This window comes from Haliotis rufescens, unplaced genomic scaffold (genome assembly GCF_023055435.1).
Source record: "Haliotis rufescens isolate VD_foot unplaced genomic scaffold, xgHalRufe1.0.p SCAF_12, whole genome shotgun sequence".
Lineage (NCBI taxonomy): Eukaryota > Metazoa > Mollusca > Gastropoda > Lepetellida > Haliotidae > Haliotis > Haliotis rufescens.
Genome location: NW_025963802.1, coordinates 13,553,215 through 13,574,051, shown reverse-complemented (window position 1 = coordinate 13,574,051; position 20,837 = coordinate 13,553,215). Strand labels below are relative to the sequence as shown.

Below are 20,837 nucleotides of genomic sequence, written 5' to 3'. Positions count from 1 at the left end.
TGAGTCGTTAAACAAAAAAAAATCAACATTTACTTACTTTGTTCTCGGCTCCATATGGCTGAACTCATGTTCGTAGCCTTGTGGTTAAATCGTTCGCTTGATGATGATGGTGGCGGTGGAGATTTAACGAGCGCTTCCGGCGGGCCCGATTCCGCACTTGATAATCGTTCGCTCATCGTGCCGAATACCCAGGTCACTGTTTTATGTGAAGCACATTCTGGGTGCGGCACGCAGTGGTATAGCTGGAATACTTCCACTTTAAGTTGCAATAATACAACAACAAAAAATTCAATATAGGTTTTTATATAGAAGCGTATTAAAACAATGATCTGTCACAATACCACCACACCCTGTTCTACATACAAAGGCGACTGATAGCGAACTGTATAATTTCAGCGGTATCGATCGACTTTTGTCGAAACGTTTGATGACTCTAACCATAACTTCCCACAACATCGCTCTTCTCATACAACTAATGATACTGGTGCTAAAGCTATAATGGGTTTTTTTGCATTCAACTACTGGATTTTGCAAAAAGCGCTTGGTCCATATCGTATCTAGGGCCACTCCACGAAATCATTTATTGCATATAATTTGAAACATACAGGCTAGGGCCCCTTTCCCCAATGCGATCTTTGTGCTACGTTGATCGAAAGCCTATGGTAAAGTGAGTGAGTGAGTGTGTTTAACGCCGCTCTTAACAGTATTCCAGTTATACCACGGCGTGTCAGCTTAATGTGGGAGGAAAGTCCGAAGTGATGCAGGTCTCAGACGTTTTACCACTTTGGTGAAACCCACGAGCACGGGTATGGTGCTGGCAAACCTAGAAACATAATCGGGGCGAACCGGGATTAGAACCCACAATCATAGGTTTCTGGCGTGCCCAAGGGACGCAACTCTGCACAGCGAACTGCGGCGCCTTAGACGACTGGGCCACCCGTGTCTCGCTATGATAAAGAATGGGAGTTACGACCAACTTAGCGCTAAGATCGCTTTGTGGAACAGGTTCCAGGTCAGCATGAAACCACTCCACAACTCTCTGAACAGAATTAGTTCCAGACCCCCAAGCACCGTCCCTATGCAAATGCCTGTGACTTTTTAATTGGGCTAGTAACATTTTCGTAAAACTGGCCTAGTCTAGTTGAAACTTCTCGTCAAAACATATTAATGTCTTCGAATCGTCAAGTCAGTTAAGGCGTCATTAAATGTCAAAGTCTGTTGCCATTTTCTTTTAATATCGTAGTTTATCTGTATGTTTTCTGTTCACTGTATGACATGTACATGCGACTAGACTGGTTCCTGTTCGTTCCTCCGCCATTGAAAAGCGGAGCAAGAGCAGCGACACCAAGCGGAGGATCCGGGAACCAGTCTAACATGCGACGTGTTCGAACGTCTAAGAACCCTCACAAACGTCAAACAAACGTGTAGTACCAAGAAGCCAACCAGCTTCGCCGTTATAGAGCGTAATGGTGTCAAAACGCACATCTAGGGTAAAACCAAGTTTCTAAGCTGTTGCCATAATGCAGGGCCAGTAAAATATGATGAGGGCTTGCAACATATTTTGTTAACAAGCCCTTCATGGCCAGTGCACTTGAAACTCATTCCTACTGCCCCCAAGTGCGTTCGAAACGCTTTGCAACGACACCCGTGCTCGTGGCTTTCACCAAAGTGGTAAACAACGTCACCCTCCCTCATTTTGAGCTTTCCTCTCACATTAGGCTGACACACCGTGATGTAACTGAAATCCCGGAAAGTGGCGTTGAAACCCAAGTCACTCACTCATTGTGCAACAATATCTTTTAAAGAGAGTCTGTGCTTCTCAGTCTGGTGTCCGTTTCCATTCTAGGTGTTACCATGGTGATTAGAACTCTGTGGGGAATTGAGACATTGTCTCCGAGGGCAATTGTTCCCAATTAGGACAGCCAGTTACCGGCGAGCGAAACTGCATCCTAAAGTCTAAGTGTTGTTGGAATAGCTTGGTTCAATCTGGAAAGGACTTCATATCTTCCCGAGTATTGACTACCAGACAGACTGATATTAAGTTGGTTGTTTGGTTTGTTGTTTTACGCCGCACCCAGGAATATTCTAGCGATATGACAGTGGTCTGTAAATAATCGAGTCTAGACCAGACAATCCTGTGATCGATATCATGAACATCGATCCAGGCAATTGGGATCGATGACATGTTTCAACCAAGTCAAAGAGCCTGACCACCCGATCCCGTTAGTCGCCTCTTAGGAGTGAATAAATAGTGTTGCCGCAGTAACAATATTCCTACAATCACGACGGCGTCTAACTATCCGAGTCTCGGCCAGGCGGGCAAGGGGTTGATAACATGAGCAACGATCTCTGCCATCATCAATAAGATTCAAGAATCCTTTCTTTTGTTTGTTTGTTTGTTTACTTAACGCCTCACTCAGCAGTATTCCAGCTATATGACGGCGGTCTGTAAATAATCGAGTCTGCATCAGACAAAACCAGCGATTGATATTATGAGCATCGATCCACGCAATTGGGATACGATGACATGCCTCAACCAAGTCAGCGACCGACCGATCCCGTTAGTCGCCTCTTGCGACAAGCATGCGTTGCTGAAGACCTATTCTACCCTGAATCTTCACGGAATCCTTGGTACTCGCGTGTTATCACAAATGGGTCAGAGGTGTGGTCTAGCGGGACGAGAGTCTTAAGCGTACTTAGTATCCGGATTAGATTCCCCGTATATAGGAAAACATGCTTGAAGCCCAATAGTGGTGCCCTGTACCAAGCGAACATCATAGCCCACGCCAAACTGTAAGTGATTCTGTAACAGGATGCCCCTGTGAAGATCCGGGGTAGAATAGGTCTTCATCCACCCATGCCGGAGGCAAGTGGCGACTAACGGGATCGGATGGTCAGGGTAGAATAGGTCTTCAGCAACCCATGCTTGCCGTAAAAGGCGACTATGCTTGTCCTAGGAGGCGACTAAAGGGATCGGGTGGTCAGGCTCGCCGACTTGGTTGATGCATGTCATCGATCCCAATTGCGTGGATCGATGCTCATGATATCAATCACTGGATTGTCTGGTCCAGACTTGATTATTTACAGACCGCCGTCATAAAGCTGGAATATTGTGCGGCGTTAAACAACAAACCAACCATCCAACGTTCACTGCAGTCGTCGTTGTCGCATTTTTTTTCATGCAAAAGATATATCTCACAATACATATGTACACTCATGTACTTCTTAACATTGTCAACATTACACCTGATATTTGTTGGTGCCCTAAAGCATGTCGTTGTCATTGTATTTTCTGACTGTGATCACGCCTTGTCTTTGTCCGAGGGAGCAAAATGGCGCACATGTAAAATCGCCAAAAATGCAGATTGTGATTTTCAATAACGGCCACTAATTCGCCATGAAAGTCCTTGGTTACCGAGATGTGTAAAAAGGAGATATGTTAAAAATTAGTTTCGTGCCATTAACAAATCTGGGGCGGGTGCGATTTTTTTTATTTTGACTCCGGAAATGCGACTAAATCTGTATTTTTCCGAAATAATTACACCACAACTCTTAATTTTCGCATGCTTTCAGACGAATGTGTTCCAATTATCGGTCCTGAAATAACATTGTTACATTCATCACGATTTCCCCTTTCGCTTGGTAACAAAGCTATTTAGGTACCATCGCTAGTTATTTTTGTATGATTTTTGGCGCAAACCCATATTTTACGTAATATATTTAAAGTTGAATAAAGTTGACATAACATGCATTTTGTCTGTGAATATATCTTTTGAAACATTCTACGAAGTCTAATTTTAATTTATATTAGAATTATTTTCTGTAAGATCCGTATTTTTTCTAACCATTGTTTTCGCCATTTCTTCGTAACTTAACATACCTGTTAATTTTGTTTCAGTTAGGCTTCACATATTGCGCTGAAGAAAACTTCATATTTTGACGATGATTTATATTTGTTATCATCTGTAGATTTTAACTTTATTTATTATGACTGCGTTTAATCTTTTTTTTATTTTATGCCGTGTAAATATTAATTATGAGTTATATGATCTGGGCCTAAACACAATCATAGTAAAGTAAATATGATGAAGGTACTACTTACTTTGTGTATTTACACAACAATGAAAACATCATACAAAAATAAAAATCCGTTATGTGAAATATTTGTATTATAAAATTATTCAAGTAAAATATATAGATGGTCTGTTGTCCTTTTCTATGATAAATACATCTACATATGTCAGAGTTTGTGATATTTTGTTTGGTTTCAACAGTAATAGTTGCATGCCTCGTTCCGGGTTAGAGTTTAAAGTTTGTTTTTGATTGATCAGATATAAATAGAAAACCATGATGAAACAATTTAGAAAACTACAAACGGAACTACAGCTTACGTATACTAGTACATATATATATCTGGCACCATGCTTGTTGAAGCTATACTGTTATACCTGAAATACCTAATTATTTGTATGCTGAAATATCAAACTAATCGGGTAAACTTAAATAACGATTGTAAAATTACAATCGTCCTCTTTGCTTTGGAATTTAACAGTAGCCCCCCTTTGAAAAAACATATCTCGCCCCGGCAACCTCATTATCACTGCTAGCCCCAAACTGGCATTAACCAATAACGTTTGATTACTTGCGAAGCTCGTAGTTTAATGTGTATTTTAAATTCATTGGAACTATTAGCATTATAAAATAGTAGCGAATTTACATGAAATAAAGACATCAATATGGTGTCGTTTTTTTCTGGCTAATATTAAAACATTTACACCAGCTGGTGATCATGCATTTTTGCAAGTAAATCTAGCCTAGATTTATTTATCATATGATATGAAGATAATCTGGAGATTTTGTGAACATCGGGATTAAGGTGATCTGCTGCAAGTGTCTTCCTTGCGTCAGGGTGAGTTTTATTTACACTTCCTGAGTTCCTGTGCAATTTACGGGATCGTAGTTTTCTGTGGCGTTCGTAGAAGATTTGGTATATTTTTTTATTAATAATAGTTATACAATTGTAGCATAAAATGAGATATATATTAACTGATTTTTAAAACAAATAGAATTTAGTCCTAAAAAATGATATCGGATGCTCTTTTTCTTCACACGCCCTCGAAAACCTACGCTCGTAGACAGCCGTCATATTTTCATTTTCTGTCTTTTTCTTTGAGTGAAACTTTTATGGAGGTATTACCGACGGTTTGGTAGCGGTAACATCAGTCATTCTATTCAGACCAAGAGTCATCCGAAACCAACCCCTGGTCGTAGAGTGGGAATTCTTCAAGTGGTATATCTAGGTCAAAGACGAAATCGTCCCAGTGAATGAAGTCATCCATGGCTGTGGCGAATTAAAATTGAAATAAATGTCGCGGAAAGCTCACATGTTCAGCTAATAATTTGCAGCCAACTGACATGTGCTAATGAGAATATGATAAAAAAAATCTATGTAATCCGCTAAGAGACGTCCTTTTATTGGATTGTCGCTGGTCGCAGTCGGAGAAATCTCGGCTGATGGAATTAACTCTAGCCCCGGATATTATGTAATATTGTTTACGTGGTTACCAGAATGGTCAGTCGTGAATGTCTGCGCATCTGTTGCGCATCTGCAGCGGTACAGGGAGGTTAACAGCAGGGTGTTGGGGTGTATCAGTTACATGCCAGACCGTAGCACTGATGGTTAATGATAAACTGTTGGGGAGGGCCATCCCTCTATTATATGGTCTCTGTTGAAGCACACTAATAATGTTGACGTATATAAAACATAATTATAGTTCATTTGGTGACCAATATTAATACATTAATAATAATATTATTAATAGTAATAATAAATAATTGGTTGGTTTGTTTGTTGTTTAACGCCGCACTCAGCAATATTCCAGCTATATGACGGCGGTCTTTAAATAACAGAGTCTGGATCAGACATTCCAGCGATTGATATCATGAGCATCAATCCACGCAATTGGGATACGATGACATGCATCAACCCAGCCAGCGAGCCTGACCATCCGATGCCTTTAGTCGCCTCCTAGGACAAGCATAGTCGCCTTTTACGGCAAGCATGGGTTGCTGAAGACCTATTCTACCCCGGTTCTTCACGGGTCATAAATAATTGACTACTTTGGGGCTACCAAACGCTGTTTGTAACTCGAAGCGTGTCAGAGCAATTCTGCGTTGTCAGTGCTCCCCCGTTTCCACAATGCTGTATCCGCGTCATGCACGAATCGATTTGGTGACACCAGGTGTCCGCGAAACGGTCGTTACTTAGGCTCTCAACTATCTTTTACACTGTCTTCTTTAGCAGGTGTTGTAAGTGTCTAAAACAAACATGACCACCGACAATGATTAATGTCCCCAGTAGTCCTCATGTCGATCAGCTGCTCATCGGTCTTCGCGCAGACAATCACCTTCATCACAAGCTTTGTCGTTCAAGTCTGCTGACCAATGACTGCTTCTAACTATTCCAACGCCATGAAGAGAGCTTAAGGGGGAGACGGTTGCTGTCTGTCACCGGTTTGTTCATCAATAGGACGGTCCGACATACGTGGTCAGTGAAATGAAAGATGCTATTCTTGGTCCGACTCTGTTGTGTTGTCTCAGATGATTATATTGTCCAGCAAGTTTGCGCGGCCAGTTCTCCCTCCCGCAGTTGACATAGGGTACTACATTATAACAGTTCGATTTGTTCAAAATAGCGACAGAGATGTTTGTCAAAACTTAGTCAAAAGAAAAAACACTGCATTCGTCAGTCCGATTCGCACTCGCAGTCGTGGTAAATTAACGATTCTCGAACTGACAATTCAGTGATCGATTCGTGAACAACGATCCATGCCGTCGGTGTACGATGACGCGCCAACCAAGTCCCCGAGTCTGACCACCCGATCATCCATTTGGTCGCCTCTTACAATCAGCATCTTGTTTGTTGAGGACATTCTAACACGGAATCACCACGGGGCTTGCCACCCAGTCCGTTAGTCACTTTGAGCTAACAAAACGTCAAGGCAAGAGAATAACCAGTCTTTGTTACCCGCAGATTCCATTAGGCGTAAATGGCAAACGAAACTGCCTCACTCAAGTGAGTGTGAGGGAGAGATTTGGGTTTAACACAGCTTTTAACAGTATTCCAGTTATATCACGAGTGTCAGCTTAACGTGGCAGGAAAGCCGGAAGTGATGCAGGTCTCAGACTTGGGTGAAACCCACGAGCACCGTATGGTGCTGACAAACCTAGAAACATGTAGTCAAGTTGAGCCTGGATTTGGGCTAAAACTAGGACTGTTCAACTGGGAGTAAACAGTAAATGAAGTGATCTGCATCACGCGAGTTTTCTTCCCACATTAATCTGACACACGGTGATATAACTGGAATACTGTTAAAAGCTGCATTAAACCCAACTCACTCACCCAGGTCCTATATTTTAATCCCTGTTGTGTGGTCCTTTAGCCAATTGTAGATTCCAGAATCTTTATGCAAATAAAAAAATAACTATGTAAAATACATATTTTCCTCTCATCTTTCGGATTAGTATAATATAGAGCTTTATAAAAGCAGATCTTAAGAGTATCATGGATGTCAAAATAAAACTGGTTACTTTGATAAATAATAAGAATATTGCAAAACTAATATAGTCTTGCATAATTACCTCCAGGATTTTACAATCGTGGGAACCGAAGGTATAGGTGCCTTGAATGCAAATAGGTGTCCTTGTAGAGTGAGTGAGTGAGTTGGGTTTAACGCCGCTTTTAACAATATTCCAGTTATATCGTGGCGTGTCAGCTTAATGTGGGAGGAAAGCCTGAAGTTATGCAGGTCTCAGAGGTTTACCACTTCCGTGAAACCAACGAGCACGGGTATGGTGCTGACAAACCTAGAAACATAATCGGGACGAACCGGGATTCGACCCCGCAATCATGTTTCTGGCGTGCCCAAGGGACGCAACTCTGCACAGAAAATTGCGGCGCCTTAGACGACTGGGCCACCCGTGCCCCTGTCCATGTAGAATATTTCAAGGCAAGGCCTCATGATTCTTTCTTATAGTCTCCCTGTTCAAGATTTCAACATTATTCTCATCTATGGTTCTTGGGTTGGTGATGTTACCATTTCACAAACTTAAAGGGCATCGCCTCATGCAAACTGGTGGGGACACATCTGGCAGTCAACAGTATTCCAGTTATATCAGCTGCCAGCTTAATGTGGGAGGAAAGCCTGATGGGACTCACGAACTAAGGTATGGTGCTGATAAACCTAGAAACATAATCAGGTCAAAGCAAGATTTGAACCCACAACCGGATTCGCTGTGCAGAGCTGCATCCCTTGGGCACACCAGAAACCTATGATTGTGGGTTCGAATCCTGGTTCTCCCCGATTATGTTTCTAGGTTTGTCAGCACCATACTAGTGCTCGTGGGTTTCACAGAAGTGAAAAAAAGTTGGAGACCTGCATCACTTCGGGCTTTCCTCCCACACAACGCGATATAACTGGAATACTGTTAAAAGCAGCATTAAACCCAACTCACTCACTTACTTACTCGAACCCACAACCATATAGTTTCAAGTTGCACAAGGGACCCAACTCTGCACAGCAAATTGCATTGCATTAGATGATTGGGTTACCAATGCCTCTAAACTCTGGAGCAGCCAAACCAGTGGTTGATAACTGGGGCAACCAGCCTTTTAAATGGAGCACAAATGTCAAGGGTGCTTGTCCTAGCCCAAAATTCAAATATGCTACTCAACATTTACTAAGGACCACACACTTGATTATAGATGACCATTTTGGTCCCTAGCAAATGTTCAGGAGTATGGTAAAGATTCAATTATTGTGCATAGGAAATTATCATAACTATAACTATTCTTCTTCTTATTATTATTATTAAGATCGATGAACCACCATATATTTGTTGACATGTAAATAGAAACATGATAGAACTGATTGTGTACTTGTAAGTCAAACATCCAACCTAGTGTCATGTATAGTGTGTGTAGGGGTGGGTGTGTTCATGTTTAAGACCAAACATCTATTCAATCAGCCCTTCAAAATATACAATGTATTATTTGCTAGGATCTAATCTTTTCTGACCTGCAACACATTTTTTTCAGAATGTCCAGAGAAGGCAGAGTCCTAACTTCCTGTCTGGCCATAAAGACATCAAATGTAAGTCCTTTTCAAGGCAATGATAAAAACTTTCAAATAAAACATTAAAACCCAAATCTTTGAAATGGACATTCTTATTTTATTTCATTGTCATCGTGGCTCCTGTTGTACATTCAAACAAAATATACAAATATTCAAGTCCACCTGACTTACCTATTTCCAAACAGACTGATCATTTGCTGCACGTCACTTTGCTTTATCAGTGACAAGAACTAATATATTTAACAACATAGGTAACCACGGCTTTACCCCAACTTACAAAAGTGGGTTGGTTTGTTGTTTAACGCCGCACTCAGCAATATTCTAGCTGTATGACGACGGTCTGTAAATAATCGAGTCTGGACCAGACAATCCAGTGATTGATACCATGAGCATCAATCCACACAATTGGGATATGATGACATGCATCAACCAAGTCAGCGAGTCTGACCACCTGATCCTGATAGTCGCCTTTTATGACAAGCATGGGTTGCTGAAAACCTATTCTACCCTGGATCTTCACAGGTCTACAAAAGGGGACCCCATTAATTAGTTTTAAGTGTCCATGAAGGCAATATGAGGGTCCTGTAAAGTAATATAATGGTGTAGTGTACTGTGCGTTTTGATAATTACTTTAGAGCCTGGAATGAATCAATGATCATGTGGACAGTGGTCATGATTGATGGATGAAATGACCGACACCCACAATAACTCTTGATGTGCTTTAGGTCCTATGAATATTATTGCAGGTCCCTTGGGACTCAGTATATCCTTTTTCAGCATCCATTTTCAACATTGGGTTACAATGGTTGCAAAATTCAAGGCCTATTTACAGCATTTTAAGACCTCAAGAAGGCCTATGCAAGGCTAGACTGTCAAATTTATGGCCTTTAAATTCTTTTGCAAACCTGGCTATCCTGAAGGCCGGGTCGAGGAAGGTGTTTGTTGGGCTAGCACACTTAACATATTAGCCTACTGTAGCCCACATGTTCAAAGATCAGAAAAGCTATTGAAAAGAATGACTGATCATGAAAATACAAAAAAGACAAGTTGGGGCCACAGGAAGATCGAGGATTTTGAGTGAGTGAGTGAGTTGGGTTTTACGCCGCTTTTAACAATATTCCAGTTATATCGCGGCGTGTCAGCTTAATGTGGGAGGAAAGCCCGGAGTGATGCAGGTCTCAGATGTTTACCACTTCGGTGAAACCCACGAGCACGGGTATGGTGCTGACAAACCTAGAAACATAATCGGGGCGAACCGGGATTCGAACCCACAATCATAGGTTTCTGGCGTGCCCAAGGGACGCAACTCTGCACAGCGAATCGCGGCGCCTTAGACGACTGAGCCACCCGTGCCCCCCTCGAGGATTTTGAAAAGGGAAGTGAACTGTACCCAAATCAGGCATGAAAAAACAGAACAACAAACTGGCACGGTATAACCCCTTCCAACCTCCCTCCCTTGGAGTGAGTGAGTGAGTGAGTGAGTGAGTGAGTGAGTGAGTGAGTTGGGTTTAACGCCGCTTTTAACAGTATTCCAGTTATATCACGGCGTGTCAGCTTAATGTGGGAGGAAAGCCCGAAGTGATGCAGGTCTCAGACGTTTACCACTTCGGTGAAACCCACGAGCACGGGTATGGTGCTGACAAACCTAGAAACATAATTGGGGCGAACTGGGATTCGAACCCACAATCATAGGTTTCTGGCGTGGCGTTTCGGGACGCAACTCTGCACAGCGAATCGCGGCGCCTCAGACGACTGGGCCACCCGTGCCCCCCCCTCCCTTGGAACCAGTGACCCCAAGTTTCAAATTAGCTGCCTGGATCAAACAGGAACTAAGATTAATATGTCAAGTGGATCAGCCCAAGTCAAACATTGCACTTTCAGTATCAAACAACCCGGTGAGCAAGTGTGGAGACAGAGTTTGGGTGGTTACAGTGGGACAAATTGTGTCATTGTACCTAGAGTGGATAATTGCTCATGCTTTCAACCACTTTACCATTTGATCCAGACTTGATTTCATTAGGCAGCCAAATTTTAACTGTAATGTCTCTACATTAGTTAATATGTTAAGACATGACAGATTAATTATAGTTAAAAATCAAGTATTCTTTAACTTGAGTAGTAGATCTGAATGCATTCAAAAATATTCCCTCACACTGGGAACCTATTCCAGAGTAATCAACCAACAATCTCAGTGTTCGAAATACCTGCCTGCCCGACCATCCGAGACGGGTTGATTTCAACTCGGGCTGCCAGATTTTCAAATCCCCCTGCCCGACGGTCGGGTTATATTTCATATGTGACAATATTCTAAATATTTCCCGATGATAATCATTAATTCACATGTAAAGATGAATGATAAAATGTAACCAAAAAGAAACCCCGTTAGCTTTTAGACAACCTAACATTTAGCGATGCGCTTATGCTACAAGCAATCAGTTTTCATATTTTTAATTAAATTATCCTGAGAAACATATGATTATAGTGGGCAGGCAGGTTTTGGTCAGGGCTGGCAAGTATTTCAGCTAGCCAGTCCTGTGGTCTGTCTGAAATTTTTGGGAGTTTCATACCCTGACAATCTTAACAACAAAATTACTATTGAACAACCTTAGGGGCCTGTGATGTTTGTTGGAGACCAGAACAGTTTTTCTGTAACTACTTCAATCCATACATATCCTTTCTTTGAAAGAATCAAAAATATTTCCTTGGGCACACACAACTCTTTTTTTCAGGACATTTTTTGGTTCAAACATATGGGAAATCAGGTCAGGGATAGACAAGGGAAGACACGAATTAAACAACTCCTCTTCAATCTCAAAGGTTTTAGGGAAAGGTAATTTATTAGGGTGTGTGGTTTATCACCATCGTAAGATTCACCACCACCCCTCAACATATTTATAGTGTATGACACCACCACCCCTCAACATATTTATAGAAAGTGTATTAATAAGGTCTAGATGTGCAGGACCATCACTTCTCTCTGTACTAAATTCGGGTTAGAATTAGGTCTTCAGCCTTGTAAGAGGCAATTAATGGGAATGGGTGCTCAGGCTTGTTGACTATGTCATTGTATACCAATTGAGTAGATTGATGCTTATGATGTTGATCACTGTATTGTATGATCCAGCATTGACTATTTACAAACCTCTGTCACATAGCTGGAATATTGGTCAAACTCTGTACTACCTTGTCCTGAATGACTTACAAGTATACAATAAGTTCTATCATGTTTCTATTTACATGTCAACAAATAAATGGTGGTTCATCTCTCTTCTTCTTAATAATAATAATAGTTATGATAATTTCCTCTGCTCAATAATAGAATAATATAAAACATTTATTTTACAAGTTTATTTACGGAGATAGATCTTTAGGGTGTAGCATATAAAAAACTCTTGAAACCGATACATTTTATCCAATATGATAAATTGTATTAAATGTCATCATTGCATTCGGTGGTGATAGCATCGACATTGGTAAAGCGTATCCGGAACTTCGTTTGAAGTTTTCGCGGGCTGGTCTGATCCTTGATCTTTTGTCTGATCGATAATTTCCCTCTCCCTGGTCAATAAAAGTACTGTCAACTGTGTTACAAGTCTGATTCATTGGACACCAGTTCGGAAATCGTGAATATAGACTTTTGAAGGACACCTTTAATATTACCGCTGCACTTGCACATATTTATTGCTGTAACGCTCATATAAATAGTGCTGACAAAACAACATTGAAACCGCTTCCGTGTTGGCGGTCCTTCCCACAATTCAACTTCCGTTCATGCGCAGTTTCCGAATCGCGTGTGTAAAGTCGCCATAATGTCGAAACAGGTAAGCTTATTTCTTCAAACATTTAATATTATTTCACTACATTTGACACATTTTGATGGTCTGTATTCTTTTCCAGATGCATAGTGAAGAGTCACAGCCCAGGACCCTGTAAGTAAACCGTATCTTTTCTCTCAAATCTGTCTATCTTTAGAGGCGTCAAATCTATTTCCGCTTCGTAATCGAGTTGCAGAACAATCGAAAAGAAATAAAACTTGATTTGTTGTTGTTGTTCATGTGTTTGTATTTTAATAGATATGTAGGCAACCTGGACAGCTCAGTTTCAGAAGCCCTTATTATGGCCCTATTTGGACAGATTGGACCCTGCAAAAGCTGTAAAATTATCAGCGAGGTGAGTGCACACCATGTTTCAGTTTGAGAAGGAAGTTATTGAGGGCATATTATTTGACTTTTTATTTCAGTGCATAAGACAAGATATTGACACGGGTTTGCCTCTTGAGACACTTTTATGGGTTGTCGATACATCATGTTATACATACAATACACAACAACAACTGACATTTAGTTTGGCTAACGTTAGGGTTTGTTTCAAATCAGTGCTCTGAAAATGTATTGTAGTTTAAGTCTCAATGCATATCAGTTATCTATGACAAGAATATCCTCCAGTTATTGTTCTTCAATTACAGTTGTAATGAACAGACGGTCAGACCATCATCCAAACTGCTTTCCACAACTTAAATTGTTCAAATCGTTGTGAAAGAACTTTTGTTCTGATTCCATATTGTATGGCAGATTTGAATCATAAAAAAAATATTGACCATAATAACTGCTCTCAGTTTATTCTTTTTATATCTCAAATCAAATCACTGTAACATTTTCAACCACATTCATAAATGCCACTACTATTTTGTCAGTAATGGGTATACAATATTATGGTGTTGTGGATGTTAGGCAGTTTGTAGCTGAGAACTAGGGGTGTCTCCATAAATCGCTATATGGCTATTCGTAAGCACTTAATGTCAATAAATCTATTTGTTAAATCTGTTTCCGGTCAATAGTATCAATTTCAATAAGGAATATCGATAGTTTCGATTGTATTTACCATATCATGCGATTGAGTCACCGAAACACGCTCGCAAACTCAGCCGAGTTCAGACTAGAGATAACTGCCCTTGATGCTTAGCAACTGCTCTTTCTTAAAGTAAAATGGCGGAGGGTGACAGTCAAGTGGAGTTTGTGGCAAACTTGGGTGGAAAATCAAGTGTTTAGAAGTCTTTTGGCTATGTTAAAGAAAACAACGAGCTTGACAAGAAACGTGTTGGATGCCGAAAGTCCAAATGATACCCTGAGAACAATAGATATTTATCGCAATGTTTCTTTCAGTATCAATAGTTATCGCAGTAGTGATGTCCAGATCAATACTCACCCCTACTGAGAACCATATGAGAGTTCCAACAGTCAAGGCTATACCTGTTTTGTCTGTAAAATTCATGTAACAGCTTTTCACAAGGTAACACACAGCCTTATTACTCCACACAGTCCCCTGTGAAGATGCGGGTTAGAATTAGTCTTCAGCAACTCATGCTTGTAAAAGGTTACTAATAGGATCATGTGGTCAGGCTCACTGACTTAGTTAATTCCGTGTCACCTTTTCCCAATTGTGTAGATTGATGTTCGTGATGTCAGTCACTGTATTGTATGGTCCAGACTTGATTATTTAAAGAATGCTGTCATATAGCTGGAATATATAGCTTGTAATAACCCTAATGTTACGATAATAATATGGAAGCAGAAAACTTCAAGGAACCCTTGAACCACCCTAATTTGTAATGTACTGGAAGTAAGGCATGTCTTTGTCTCCTTACATACCCTGTTTTTTGAACGGTTAAGACAACATTGCGGAGGTATTGAGGGATGAAAGTATCAAAACATTAATTCATGTACTTACCGGTAGGTGATGTCTTCAATACAATTGTGCCTGTTATCGGACGCCTGATTGGTTGGCATGTTAGCATGGTTTACAGGAATAAACAGCCTTGTATGGTGTAGGACCACCTCCATGGCCTAGTGGTAGAGCGTCCGCCCGGAGAGCGGAAGGTCCGGGGTCCGATCCCCGGCCGCGTCATACCAAAAGACGTTAAAAGATGGTACTTGTTGTTACCCTGTCTGGCACTTGGCATTGAGGGGCTAATACAAGGACTGGTCGGCTAGGAGACAGTAAACTGTGTCTGAGTGGGGTATTCATGTTAAACTGCGGCATGGTATCTGTGTGTTAGCACTATAAATCGGCATCAGTCCGGACTAGTACAAGCAGCCACACACACACGTGCATGCACATCGCTATATAAGTGCAATAATCTTGGAAGCAGCGTTTAACCCAATTTCACCCCACCTCACCTTGTATGGTGTAGTCGGCAACATAATGCTTTCAGGTTGTGACCTTTCCATCATGAACTCAGTGTTGACAAGTCAGATGTGTGCACGGTCAAGTCAGCAGCTTTGATGAAGTCAAACTTCTCATTTTAACGCAACAGAATCAATATGGCTGTTCAAAAACAGGGTACTCTATGGTAGTAAGACTGTGGCAGTACATTGCCCTATGAGGGGCGGTCGGGTAGCCTAGTGGTTAAAGCGTTCGCTCGTTAGCCGAAGAACCGGGTTCGATTCCGACATGGGTACAATGTGTGAAGCCCATTTCTGGTGTCCCTCGCCGTGATATTGCTGGAATATTGTTATAAGCGTCGTAAAACTATACTCACTCACTCACTCACTCATTGCCCTATGTACAATGCACAGGTTATAAATCAGGTGAAATTAAGCATTGTTGGTTGTACAGAGTAGTTGGATGGGTGACCGTGTGGTAGCTTTACCCCTGATAGCTTCTAGGGTCCTGCCCCACATTGAAGCAGATGTAACACATTTGCTTTCTCCGTCTCCTGACTGTTCTTGAAATATGCCTCTATTCGCCCGGCATTGAATGGGTACAAAGTAGGATGAGATAATGATGGTTAACCTTCCAGTGCCCCACAGAAGAGAACGAAAATCGAGTGCCCAATGATCCATTAACTAGCATATTAATAATGTAAAAGCACCCATGATCAGCCTATATACTCAGCGCTATATAAATAAATAAGTAGTAGTAGTAGTAGTAGTAGCAGCAGGGATTGACTTTAGTAGTAGTAGCAGGGATTGACTTAGGCCGCGATTTTGCGATATTCTCGCATAGTTGTCGTAGATATCGCATCAAGATTCAATTGCGTACATCTTTCAGTTGTTTTATCTACATTGACACTCTCATTTTCACCTACAAAAATCGAAAATGTCGTACTGCTTGAATAAAATTATCTACCAGACCTTAAAAATGTCAGTAAAAAACTTACAGGTAGTTTATTTAATCGTCAAACATTGTCAATTGAAACGGTGATTTGCACACTCGACAACACTGCATGCTATCTCTTACTGTGCATAACTGATTCCTATATCACTGCATGGAGCTTTGCATAAGCTGACAATGGTGGAGCGCGCAACATTTTTTTATCCCTTTGGTAGCACAAAAATCCTATTCCATGATCTACAACACCAAGTCATTAAACAAATCAAAGACGTTCATGTATGTGCATCCGTGCAGTAATCAAGAGAGAAAAAGGCAATCACTGGTAAAATTTTCTGCTTTTAGAGTTGTCCATAAGACTTGAAAACTGTGACTTAATCTTTCGATTGTAATTCATAAACATTGTGAATGTCAACAGTCTTTTCAACTTCCGGTGACATTTCTGCCGGTGCAAATACTGAACTGTCACTTCTAATTAATTGAAAAGTCTATATGGATAAGATTTAATTTGATACAGTCAGCCCCGGGTGCCGTTGTACAAAGCGACCTTAGCGCTTAGGTGATCGTAACTCACATACCTTACCACAGACTAACTAACGACAGTTACAGCGCTAAGGTTGTTTTTGTACAATGGCACCCTGGTCTCTGATACGGTACACACCACAGATAGCGAAAATGACGAAAGCACTGGAATGGAAATAATGTGTTTTGTTATCAACAAACTGTTGCTATTCCATCATTTTGAATATATTAAGTTATGATCTAAACACACATTGTTGAAATTTGATCACTGCAGATTGTTGTCTCCTGCATGCCAATGAAATGAACTGCTGATGGTGGTAAACATGCCTCCTCAACAATCAATAATTGACCTCACAAATAATTCCCCACAAAGTCGACAATGAACAGAAATACATAAATATAAGTGTAATGTCTCCTAAAGTAGACAATCAACAGAGATATATGTACTAATGTAATGTTTTGTTAATACTGATGCTAATATTTTTCAATAATCGCAGTGGAATAATTAATGTTCGAAAATAGAATATCCGAGGATATATCCATATAATCTTGTAACATTAATTGCAACATTATTCGAGTTACAAGTACCAAAAATCAAATAATTTCCACAGTGTGAAGACGATATATCTCTAAAAATTAGCCAAATCTCATCATCACGCCAAAAATTCTCATTGCTTTTGGACCAGGGGAGATTTTCTTTCATAGGTAATTCCAGGATAATCCCTGAGTAGTAGTAGTTGAAGAAATCAAACATGAACCGAACTAGTAACAGCGACATGTTAAAAGAGTGAAAACGGACCTTGATAAACTTTCGCCATGTCCCTCTCAAGGGTAGTTTTAGCAATCATCATAACCTTGTGTTTGTACGTTACCTGTCATTACCCAATTGGGCCACATGTGACATGATCCCACAGTGTTCCCGCTAGCTTTTGGGACTGGCAACTGTAAATATTACCAGTCCCCCCTAATTTTTGTCAGTCCCAACTTTCGCCAAATACGAAAAAGGTATGAAAATTACCTGGTTTTAATTCCTTCAATATCATGTTCAGTGCAATTACGTCACCTCTGAAGTAACTTACTTAGATCTACATACACTACAAGTCATTCCCACAAAGTTCAGTCATAATTTTCTCTCTTCTTTTTGAATATTTCAAGACTAAGTCGCTTCAAGTATATACTTAATCTTGAAGTCAAGCAAAATGTTAACCCTGATGGTAACAGACAAGATGACTTTGTTGGAAAAATATACTTATATGAATATCGCCCATGTTTTCTTCAACAACAAAGATTTATAAATACTTTATTTACCGTTCAACGGACTGGCAGTCAAATGAATTACCACTCCAAGACTAATTTTATCAGTATAAAACTTGTAATTACCAGTAAACGGGAACACTGCCACATATGATGTACTTTTTTTATAAGGATGCAAAACAACGAAAATGAACACTATGATCAATATGAGAGTGAGAGTGACACTGTAAAGCTGTAACAGGTAGTCAACCTGGTACGTTTAAAACAGTTCAGATATTAAATTCAATTTCATATACATTCTCTTTGTAGAGGGCGGTCGGGTAGCCTAGTGGTTAAAGCGTTCGCTCGTCACGCCGAAGACCCGGGTTCGATTCCCGACATGGGTACAATGTGTGAAGCCCATTTGTGGTGTCCCCTGCTGTGATATTGCTGGAATATTGCTAAAAGCGGCGTAAAACCATACTCACACTCTCACTCACTCTCTTTGTAGATGTCTATCATGTTTTCTGCCTCAAATGTATTGTCACACATCCTTTGAATGTTATTGTAATGGCAACTTTGCATTTTGTAACCTATAACTGTGCATATAATTTCAACCAAATGTCTACCGACAGTGACTGAAAAAGAAGTTCTGTTCTTTAATATAAGCTTATGTGGCGATAGTGCAGCTGAATTGTTGTTTCACTCGGAGGGTTTGTATTGCGATTTGATAATTTCTAATTAACCAATTAGAAACAAGTAATTTACAAATTCATGGTAGAATCTACAGGGTTTTGGGCAGTGAAACATGTAGAGAATGGATGAACAAAAAAAATATACTGCGTCCCGAGTAACACAGTAATATTCATTGTACCCACAGTGCATCAGTAGTTATGTTTATCTGTCATTTCATCCATCAATCATGACCACTGAACACTTTACCATTGATTCATTTCAGGTTTTCAAATTATTATCAAAATGTACAGCACACGACACCATTTCATATTCATGCACCCTCATATTGCCATAAGGGGTACGGGTGGCCCTGTCGACCTAGGGGCCACAATTTGTTGTGCAGAGTTGTGCCCCTTGGGCATGCCAGAAACCTATGATTGTGGGTTCAAATCCCGGTTCTCCCCATTTATGCTTCTAGCTTTGTCAGCACCAAACCCGTGCTGGTGGGTTTCACCGAAGTGGTAAATGTCATAGACCTGCATCACTTTTGGCTTTCCTCCCACATTAAGCTGACATGCCGTGATATAAATGGAATAGTATTAAAAGCGGCATTAATCCCAACCCAACTCACTCACTCACTTGTATTGCCGTCAAGGACCCTTTAAATTAATTAACCCATTTTTGTAAGTCAAGGTAAAACCCTGAATCTATGCTATCGTATGTGAGCTACAACATCCATCCCTGTTGGGATTATGGGTAAGATTAGTTACCCAGCAACCAGTGCTTGTTGTAGTGGGTGACTCGGGTGGATCAAGTGTTGGCTGGGTGTCATTGTACCCAAATGGTGTGGAATGTTGCTCATAATACCAATCTCTTGTCCGTCTGGTCCAGACTTGATTATTCACAGGCCACTGTCATAAAGCTGGAATATTGCTGATAGTGGAGTTTAACAACAAACAAAGAAAAGAAGTTACAATTACAATGCTTACATCACTGGTACCAAAGGCACTATGGCTGAATGGCACAGTGTACCTGACTCTTGTTTTAGCTTGTCACATGAAAAAACAGTCATTGAAGTTAAAGCTAGTGTTAAGAACCCATTAAATATTTAAGACTGATCGTTGGCTTCAAAAAGCAATTAAGGATAGATGATGAAACAGAACAGTAACATCAGTCATTAGAGTTATTCTTTTTCTGTTGTCAAGGGGCGGTCGGGTAGCTTAGTGGTTAAAGTGTTCACTCGTCACGTCGAAGACCCGGGTTCGATTCCCGACATTGGTACAATGTGTGAAGCCAATTTCCGGGGTCATCCGCCGTGATATTGCTGGAATATTGCTAAAAGCGACGTAAAACCATACTCACTCACTCACTTTAAAACACTCTGTAATATACTTGTTGTGGGACGATACGCCAATGCATCGGTGGATCATAATATTTTACTTTACGATACAAGTATAGATCACAGTCGCACACAAAGTAAAAAATGTCCATTCATACCTGAAATGTTTACCTGAATGGATGGTATTTGACTATCCTGCCAAGCTGGTTGGTTAGTTGGTTGTTTTACGCCGCACTAAGCAATATTCCAGCTGTATCACGGCGGCCTGTAAATAATCGAGTCTGGACCAGACAATCCAGTGATTAAAATCATGAGCATCGATCCACGCAATTGGGATTGATGACATGCATCAACCAAGTCGGCGAGCCTGACCACCCGATACCATTAGTCGCCTCTTACAACAAGCATAGTCGCCTTTTTTGTAAGCATTGGTTCCTGAAGACCTATTCTACCACGGCTTTTCACGGGTCTATCCTGCCAAGAAAAATATGGCTTAAGGACCACAGATGAGAGCACATGCAAGTATCGTGATACATATCGGATCGTGACCAAGGTATCGTGATACGTATCAGATCGCACAGTTTGTGTATCGTCCCAGCCTTATAATATACACAAAAGAATATGGACGGTCTTGTAAATTTTGGGTCTTTGTAGGGGTGCTCAAATATCTTACATATTGGACTAGAAGTTGGTCAGGCTGCAACAACGAAAACGGAAAATGTATGATGTTATGAAAACATGAGTAATGTAATATGACGATGACTTATTGACACTTTTTGCGGAAGCTACATTATTGTTACTATTATTATTTGTTAGTTTGATCT

General features: G+C 40.6%; 1 protein-coding gene across 5 annotated transcripts in view; it reads left to right on the top strand.

The window, feature by feature from the left end:
* Nucleotides 1-12,880: 12,880 nt before the first annotated feature.
* LOC124142022 (nucleolysin TIAR-like) overlaps nucleotides 12,881-20,837 on the top strand; it is a 224,825-nt gene continuing 216,868 nt past the window's right edge. For all 5 annotated transcript variants that reach the window (XM_046510251.2, XM_046510253.1, XM_046510249.1 and 2 more), the window contains exons 1-3: nucleotides 12,881-12,955; nucleotides 13,032-13,063; nucleotides 13,208-13,304. In XM_046510251.2, the coding sequence (XP_046366207.1) occupies nucleotides 12,944-12,955; nucleotides 13,032-13,063; nucleotides 13,208-13,304 (141 nt within the window). In that variant the 5' untranslated portion in view covers nucleotides 12,881-12,943. The remainder of the gene's footprint in view (nucleotides 12,956-13,031; nucleotides 13,064-13,207; nucleotides 13,305-20,837) is intronic.